The following is an 8,998-nucleotide window of genomic DNA, read 5'->3' on the forward strand; positions in this document are numbered from 1 at the left end:
GAAGCTGCCAACAGATCACCACTCCTCTCACTATCCTACTCCCTCTTCACCTTACTAACCCATCCCACCTTATCGTTTACAGATCCGCCACAGCGCCTGGGGACCAATTCCGTTGGTGGCTGTAGTGGTACAAATACCTTTAACATTTAAAGATCTATGCATACGGACGCAGGTGCCAATAATGAAATGCTTTACATGCGTAATTCCCGCCCTTTGTTGACAGTGCAGCCCGGCACTGTTTATCATCTGCGTCCTGAGCTGCCTGGGCACTGCCGTGCCGTCATGTCAACATAACCCAACATTTCGGGGAACGCTGGAGGCGAGTTGCGCGTGCTTTCGCCCTCTTAGATCAGGGGCTGCGTCCCCGGCGACAGAGGGCTAGTGAGAGAGAGGGGAGAGGTCGAGGTCACGGGGTGCGCCACCTACGAGAGAAAGAGCCACAGAGGCGCCCTGACTGGGGAATTCAGGAAGAACAAGCGGGCGCTCTCACTGAGAGGCTACACATGCCTCCGACGCTGGAAGAGGCGCCGCGCGCATCACACTACTATCTCTCGGATCACACGCCTGGAGGCCATTCTACATAAGCTTTTTGGCGTGTGCCCAGTGAAGGCGGGAGCGTCGTGTGCAAGGCAAGGGGCCACACATGGTGTCAGCTGCCGAGTGTCGGCTGAGACCACCCGTGGAGAAAGGGGCCACGCCGGAGGCAGGAAGCTCGGGGGCGATCTGGGAGACATCCGCGCGACGCCGGGATGGCTCCAAGGGGAGACCCTGGCGATTGGAGGCGGAACTCCGTCGATGTAGGCAGAGGCACACGAGTATGCGGACAAGCGGTGCCCAGTCGCCTTCTCGCGGCAATGGATTTAGGCCCGACCCCTGCCTGCCCGCCGCCCCGTGCCTCCTGCCCACTGGAGCACTTGTGCATCCGTATCGGATCCTAAGGTGTATCTGCCTCGTCCCACCGGTCCGGCAGAAGCACTTCAACCCCTTCAGACCGGGAAATTGCTCGCCCAGTAGGAGTCCCAAGTCAGGTGGAAATGCATCATCCCTCCCCGGGTGCGGTCACCCCCCCCCACGTTCCATTCCGGCGCCCTGTGGCCCCACCCGCCAGGTGCAGTCGCACTCTCTAAGGCTAGCATTGTGCGCTGTTGTTATTTCTGCTGTGGCATTCCTAGGTCTCCCCAGTCCGGTTCATCCTTGTGGTGTCTTTGGAAGAAAGCCCTATTAACCCTTGGTGGACTGCAGCATCGCCTACCGCTTCCCCTGGAGACACGTTCTGCTTGCATTCTTGCACACTCTCACGAGCAGGGCAAGGGTTAAGCCCCTTCCCACACTCCATTGAATGACTGCCCAGGAACACATGCTAGAGTGGCAGGAATTTTCCAGCAGAGCTGAAGGCGCGGTTCATCAGTGGCCCGCCCTCTTCATACCATCCACCATCAGGAAGAGCCACTGCTTCGTTTGCTGATCAGCTTTGAACCCAGCTGCCTGCACTTTCTGCCACCACAGCTGAAGCATCCAGTGTCTGCTTGCCTCAATCCAAAATGGCTTTCCAGAACTCGCCGTTGGGGTTTGCCTCAAACACCTCAATGTCAAACTCTACTACTGGGCACAATCTAACAGAACCCACCGCCTGGTACCACGTAAACACTACAGCTGGGTATGACTCCAACAGCAGCACGACAACCGAGGCCATCGCGCCCACCGATGCCATCGTCATTCCTCTCTGGGGGCAGCTGCAGTACGTGATTGTCCCCAGCGTCTTCCTCGGAGCCTGCTTCCTGCTTGGAATTGTGGGGAATGGCTTAGTCATCTACACCATACTTTTCCAGATCGGGCAGCGCTCCTTCACAGTGGTGCTCCTACTCAACATGGCGTCCGCCGACTTCATTGCCCTGATCACGCTGCCCATGTGGATCCACGCCATCTGTGACCAGTGGATCTACGGGCTGCTCCTCTGCAAGTTCTTGACCTACGTCGTCTACATATCCATGTATGCCAGCGTGTTCTTTATCTCGCTGGTTAGCGTCCACCGCTTCCTCGCCGTCCTCTTCCCGTTTGTGCTCCTCCGCTGGCAGAAGAGGACTATTGTCTATGGGTTCATCATGGCAATGTGGATGCTTGCACTGGTGTTTGCCTCGCCTGTCTATGTCTTTCGATCAACAGTGGAGAGGAATGGCACAGTCCAATGTTCAGGCCGGATCTACAGCTCGGCTCAGCAGAAGATTGCAATCCTGATGATGGAGACGCTTGTGGGGTTTATTGTGCCTTTCTGCTTCCTCTCAGCGTGCTACATTAGCATCGTCAGAAGAATCCAGCACCTGAAATCGAAAAAGATCAGGACGGAGAAGCTCATTGCAAGCGTGGTCATCTCCTTCTTCGTCTGTTGGTTTCCTTACCATGTCTTCAACCTGATGATGGTGTCTTCGTTGCTGATGCAGCCGTCCAACCCAGGGGCCTCTGCGGCAGTTGATAGAATTGTCAAAGCAGGAAACAATATCCCTGGAGTCTTTGCATTTTTCAGCAGCTGCCTCAACCCCATCTTGTACGCCTTTGCCGCACAGAGTTTCCGCGGGGGGCTCAAGCAAACCAACTTTGCAAAGCTTTTTGGCCAAATAACCGACAATATGTTGGAGAAGAAATCCACAAAGCTCTTCCACATCTCTGACGAGTCGCTGTAGTTCCCGCAGTCTGCATGTGGCAATGGCTGCTTCTGGAACTCTGTGGCATTTGTTGGTACCCTTTCGTTGCTGCCAGTGTTCTTTTTCATTTTAGGCATTTGATATAGGATGGGCCGAGCTCCCAGGAGAAGCAGAACCTTATCCAAAGAACGTCCATTGCGGAAGAAGAAGCTTGAACAGTTGTGCAAGTTCATGGACTACACAAAACAGACTGTGATGCAGTGGAAGATGAGAGCACACATCTGGGGCAGCACCGGGCAGCACAGCTTGTAGGTGGTTTCAAGCGTTGGTAATGGACATTGCAATTCAAGGCATAGGGAGAAACAGTGTTTTGCAGTCTCTTTACTCAAGTGCCAAGGCTGGGATGAGGAGCCTGGGATGGGCAGCCTGGCTTCAAGATCAGCAACTTATCCAATTTACACCACATCTCCTCGCGCCTTTTCCTCTGCACAATGCCCTTGTTTTAATGAGGGCAGCTGGTACATCTTGAGGTTAATCCTGGATTCTTTGCTGATCATTGGAACATTCTTTCAATCGTAACCTCCCCAAGGTTGGCAAACCAGATTTGCTGAAGACATATTTGGGGGGAAATCCTTCTTGACTTAGGTCTCGCAAAGCTGCGTAAATGATTTGGGGAAAATCCTTCTTGACTTGGGTCTCGCAAAGCCGTGTAAATGATTTGGGGAAAGCCTTCTTGACTTCAGTCTCGCAAAGCCGTGTAAATGATTTGGGGGGAATCCGTCTTGACTTGGGTCTCGCAAAGCCGTGTAAATTATTTGGGGGAAATCCTTCTTGACTTGGGTCTCGCAAAGCTGTGTAAATGATTTCTGGGAAATCCTTCTTGACTTGGGTCTCGCAAAGCCGCGTAAATGTTTGGGGAAAATCCTTCTTGACTTGGGTCTCGCAAAGCCGTGTAAATGATTTGGGGAAAGCCTTATTGACTTCAGTCTCGCAAAGCCGTGTAAATGATTTGGGGGGAATCCGTCTTGACTTGGGTCTCGCAAAGCCGTGTAAATTATTTGGGGGAAATCCTTCTTGACTTGGGTCTCGCAAAGTTGCGTAAATGATTTGGGAAAATCCTTCTTGACTTGCGTCTCGCAAAGCCGCGTAAATGTTTGGGGGAAATCCTTCTTGACTTGGGTCTCGCAAAGTTGCGTAAATGATTTGGGAAAATCCTTCTTGACTTGCGTCTCGCAAAGCCGCGTAAATGTTTGGGGGAAATCCTTCTTGACTTGGGTCTCGCAAAGCAATGTAAATGATTTGGGGGAAATCCTTCTTGAGATCGACCTAGGAGTGCAGCTGTAGCGATCAAATCAAAGAGCCAGACGTGTTCCCATCCTTGCCGCTTCTCCTTCACGTAATGATGGTTGTGTCTATTTTGCCACAGTAGGAAATGTGGATATGAAAAAAAAACAGGGTGTAGGGTGGCAAAGAGCTTTCGCATTGTGCAATCCGCAAACAGATGGGCATGGAGAGGTGGGTGAGGGGAGCAGGTGGCGAGGCCCTGATTAAGGGGAGAGGTAGCTTGAAAGACACACTCAGGAAGACCAAACTAGTTAAAAAGACTAAAGGCACTGTTGTGTAAAGAGACATAGAGCAATGCTGGCAGTAGCGGTCAGCTGCCATCAGTGGCATTTCTCCACCTGTTATTCAATAGGCTGCCTGAAGGGACTCCAGCAGAAATAAAACCACTTACAGGATCGTCCTGTTTCAGACGCTGGGGCCTATGGGGAAGGGGGGGGCATTTACCTGCTGACTGCCACAGTCTGCTACTCCCTGGTACTCAAAATCGCATGGGGCGGTTTTACAAGTGGCTTAGAAGGGTTACTTTGTACTGTCTCTCGGTGCCAGCTCCTACTTTCCTCAAACACATGAAAAACAAACGTATGTCCACCAGGGCGTTATTTCACATACAGGACCGAGACAGTATAGCTGGTGATTGGGAGAGCATGGCAAGTTAGGCGTCTGTGAACTCCTCTTTCCAGAAGCGCTGACAGAACTGAGGCATCTGAATGCAAATGCTTGGCATGCTTCCCAATGGATGGCTGTTTGCTAGGATAATTCAACTCTTAGTTTTAATTGAAGAAATTAAACATCTGTGAAAAGCCCATTTGACAGAACTTGAGTATCGTTGTCAGGTTTCATGTGGGTTAAGTACTGCTTGCCTCTGGCTTCTTTTCTGGGGTTCTGCTGCTGGTATCCTGGTCTCAGATATGGAGGCCTCAGCAGCTCCATAGGAACCACTTGTATCATCATTATTATATGGCATGCCATTATTGCATGGGCCGCACTCTGTGGCGTATTGGAGCATTCTACAGTGTCATAACCAGTGGAGCTCCACCCCAAAGTCTGCATTCGCACAGAGCCCAACACCTTGGCTGAGCTGCTGGGTCTCAGATCAAGCACCCTGGCTCGCTGTCCAGGCACCCAGCAGAATTTGGCTAAGGGCCATACTTTTGCTGCCATGATTTCGCGCGGTTGGGGATTAGTTACCTAAGGCAAGCGATCATAATATGCCTTTTCACAATGACTCGTGTTTTGTGCTGGGCGAATTTTATTCCAACAAATGTGGATAGGAGTGTTTTTGTCCTAAAATGAGCTATGCTGATGAATATCAAACCATTTCCATTCGACCACAAATGTTCTAATTGACAGCAGAGATTAATATCCCAAAGAATTCGACGTTTTTTTGTATTGTAAAGCTGTGTTACAAAAAGCAAACCAATTCCTTAAAAATGAATGAATTCTTTCGAAAACGAAATCATTATTTAAAACAAATAATAAATGTATACCAAAAAAGATCTAAGTTTTAATAGAAATGGAACATTTTCTCACAAAAAACGATGACCTAACTTGAATAGAAACAGTTCAAGATTCATTAATCCCAATCGGCTTGAAAAAAAAAATACAATTCACGCAGTGGTGAAATAGCAAATGTGTTCACTTTCCCGCCTGATTTGCTGTTTGCAGGAAGAATAAAGCATGCGCACCCACCCGGCTCATTCTGAATTCTGGGAAAGTGTGCTGCATTTCTTGGTAGCGCAGGTTGTGTCTGGTGTGGGGTTGCCCGTATCAGGTGGCACGTCCTGGAACGTTCACCTTGACAACATGACAGGCCCGGCTCCAGGAATTTTCATCTGGGGGGGCCAGGGTTGTGATCAGGGGGGCCCACATTCCATTGGGTGTGGGTCTAGGAGTACCATAAACAAAGTGCTGGCGTTGATCCAGATTTCCCAGATCTGTGACCAGCAAAAAATGTCTTCCCAGGTCTGCAAAAATACATTTGCACCCCTCTATAAAAAAAACAGTACATGGCAAAAGAGAAGCAAGGAAAATAGTGTTGCAACATCAATCTACCTATCTTCCCTTCCCATCTGCTCTTCCCTTTCTGTTATATCTGACCCTCCTTCACTTTTCACCGTTCAGTCACCTTCCTTCAGCTGCCCCTGCCCACCATTCCCATTTATCTCCACTCCTACCTACTCCCACCAGCAACCAGCATGTCTTTCCTGGCCTGGCTTGGGAGAATTGAGGATGATGCCTCCTCCTGCTCCTCTGAGAGGGCTGAGCAGTGAGGCCCCCAGTCTTTGTACCATCTCAGATGGTATCCACCTAACAATACCTTGCTGAGCACTGTGGCTACACCCAAGAGGCCCCGGAGGAGATGCTTGTGCTCCCTCCATCTTGTTGGGAAAGATATACCCCCTGCCCATAGAATACCGAAGCAAGGAATAGGAGATTTTGTTTCCTAAAAAAAATTAGATTTTTTTCTAAACTTCTTTTAATTTCAAGGACAGAACATAACATGTCCAAACAATACAGGTAGCCTTGTTGATCTTAAGAATATTTCGAGCACAACAACATATCCTCCAATAATAAATACATGTATATACAATTTTCCCTTCACCCACCCATTCCACAACCTCCTCCCCCCTCCTTTCCAAAAGTAGTCACATTCTAAATGTCTCCCATCAATGGTTCATGTCCAAAATTACATTTTAAACACAAACTGTTATTTTGTGTTGCATTTTTGCAGCACATTTTAATTGAGTTGAGAGTGCAAGGGCTGTAAGGGCTGCATCGGGAGACAGTCAGTGCTGTTTGAGAGGTTTGCAGCATCCTGGTATCACTCCTGGTGGGGCGTGCCCCTATACATCATTTTCTGGTACATACTGTTAACATACTGGTTATAATATGCAATTGTCCATGATGACTCTTTGTTTGATGTGTTTACTTTGATTTGCTATTGAATGACACAATTCTGTTCAATAAATGTGGCCCAGATATTTTCAAAGTTAGATGTGTGTGCATCCTAATGCCTGTGCTGCCCATCTATTAAACCATGAGTGAGGCTTTTTGGATTAGCTTATAATGCAAACTGAATCACTTTTAGGGGCAACATAGTGAAATAGAAAAAATATGCCAAAGATCACACACTTTCGTCAAGACGTAAAGCCATAATTTGAGCCTAGCTTGAAATTTAGATACTTGACCACACATCTTCCGAGCTCAAGTTGATCCAAATATGTGTTGAAGTTTGGCTTTGAATACCTACAATAATACTAAATGTTATGCAGATTACTTTAAAAATGCACAAGTCACATGATAAACGAACCTGACAATGTATTTATCATTGTAGAAACATATTGATGAAAAGATTAAGGCGGGTGGCATTTTGTTTTGAATCCTAAATTGCACTGAGCGGAATTCTCCTGTTTGCACCTTTTTTGCAAAAGGGGCCATTCATTAATGTTAATTGTTTTCACCAAGTACTGGAAAAGTAAAGAGTAAAACACAGGCGAAAATTGCATTTGCTCCTTTCTTTACCACTATGTGTCTGGAAAAGTGTAAATCACTTCCACAATTAACAATTGTGGGAGCTATCCACAATGTATTCCTTTGGACTCTGCCCGCTTTTACCAGGTGTAAAAGTCAGGCAGATCCCATAGGAATCCATTGGTTTTCTGCCAATGTAAAAATACATGCTGGTGGGACATCAATCGGATTTGGCAGGGGGACCTTGTTAAGTCCGATTTGCTCTCCAACTTCGCCTGTCAAATCATACAAAAACCTTCAGCTCATAAAAAGTGGAGCTAAATGCATTTAGCGCCACTTCTTCCACTCCGCTTGACCTGGAATATTATCCCCTATGACTGTAGCTCTATTTTTCCCATCCTGAATGGAAGCCTACAAGCTCCAGCATAGAAAATTAATGAGAACTTACAAAAAATGCCATACAGACTTTACTTTAAATTATTTGTTAGGCACAGCCAAAGTGTCCTGGAGGCACACGGGCGCCGAAGACAGTAGTTAGCAAGCAGTCAGCTTGTAGGAGTCTGAGGACCCCTTTATTTAAACAAGAGTGTTTTAAGTTTGTTCTTGAATAGCTCGAGTGTCGGGCAGTTTCTAAGGCCTGAAGGTAGAGCGTTCCATCTCGCCGGGGCAGCTGCCCAGAAGGCGCCCCTTTTAACGAGTTCCAATGAGGTTTTTAGAATTTGCTAATTTTTGTCATCATTAGAGCGCAGAGTGCGCGCCACCTGTTTGTACTTCAGTCTGTTTGATATATAGGCAGGAAAGGATCCTTTGAGGGACTTATACGTGATGGTAAGCAACCTAAATTCAATCCTTTCTGCAATAGGTAGCCAGTGGAGCTTTCTTCTTAGCTCCGATACATGTGCAAACTTACATAACCCCATGATGGCTCTGATCGTGCTGTTCTGCACCACTTGAAGTTTACAGAGTTCTGTTTTACCCACTCCTATGAGAAGAGAGCCACAGTAATCAATTTTATCGCTTGAGAAATTGTTTCGCAACCCAGTTGGGAGAAAAATGGACAAATATGTGCAAGGAGCCTGATATAATAGGCTGAGATTGACACTAGGCTATTAACATGATCGGACATATTCAAGGCCTGATCAAATGTCACCCCTAGGATGTTTATGTTGTCCCTTGTCGGGATGTCGTGATTCGCAATGCAGAAAGATTCGTACTGTGGTGCAAGTTTTCCAATTCTAGGTCTGGCTCCGACAATCATAAGCTCGGTCTTGCTATGATTCAATGCCATCCCACTCATGGCCATCCACAAATTCAAATGAAATGCATGACAAGGTTGTTTCACACAGCTTGCTCTGTATCCCCTTAATTACTAATTACCCAACAATTACACTTAAATAGCTTCTTAAAACCCTATATATTTTTTTTTAAAGTGCCACAGCAATGGTCACTGCCTTTTTCCTTTTCTCATCTCCAATCACTTCCTGTTGTAAATAATCTGCCTCTGAGACTCTCGCCGGTAGGGCCTGATCAGCCCTGCTCTTTGT

General features: G+C 47.5%; 1 protein-coding gene across 1 annotated transcript; it reads left to right on the top strand.

The window, feature by feature from the left end:
* Positions 1-399: 399 nt before the first annotated feature.
* On the top strand, positions 400-7,466 carry LOC138447668 (leukotriene B4 receptor 1-like). The gene has a single exon (XM_069603922.1). The coding sequence runs from the start codon at positions 1,542-1,544 to the stop codon at positions 2,676-2,678; it is 1,137 nt and encodes a 378-aa protein (XP_069460023.1). The 5' UTR covers positions 400-1,541; the 3' UTR covers positions 2,679-7,466.
* Positions 7,467-8,998: the final 1,532 nt, after the last annotated feature.

The sequence above is a fragment of the Ambystoma mexicanum genome, chromosome 1p (assembly GCF_040938575.1).
Source record: "Ambystoma mexicanum isolate Mex_15411 chromosome 1p, UKY_AmexF1_1, whole genome shotgun sequence".
Lineage (NCBI taxonomy): Eukaryota > Metazoa > Chordata > Amphibia > Caudata > Ambystomatidae > Ambystoma > Ambystoma mexicanum.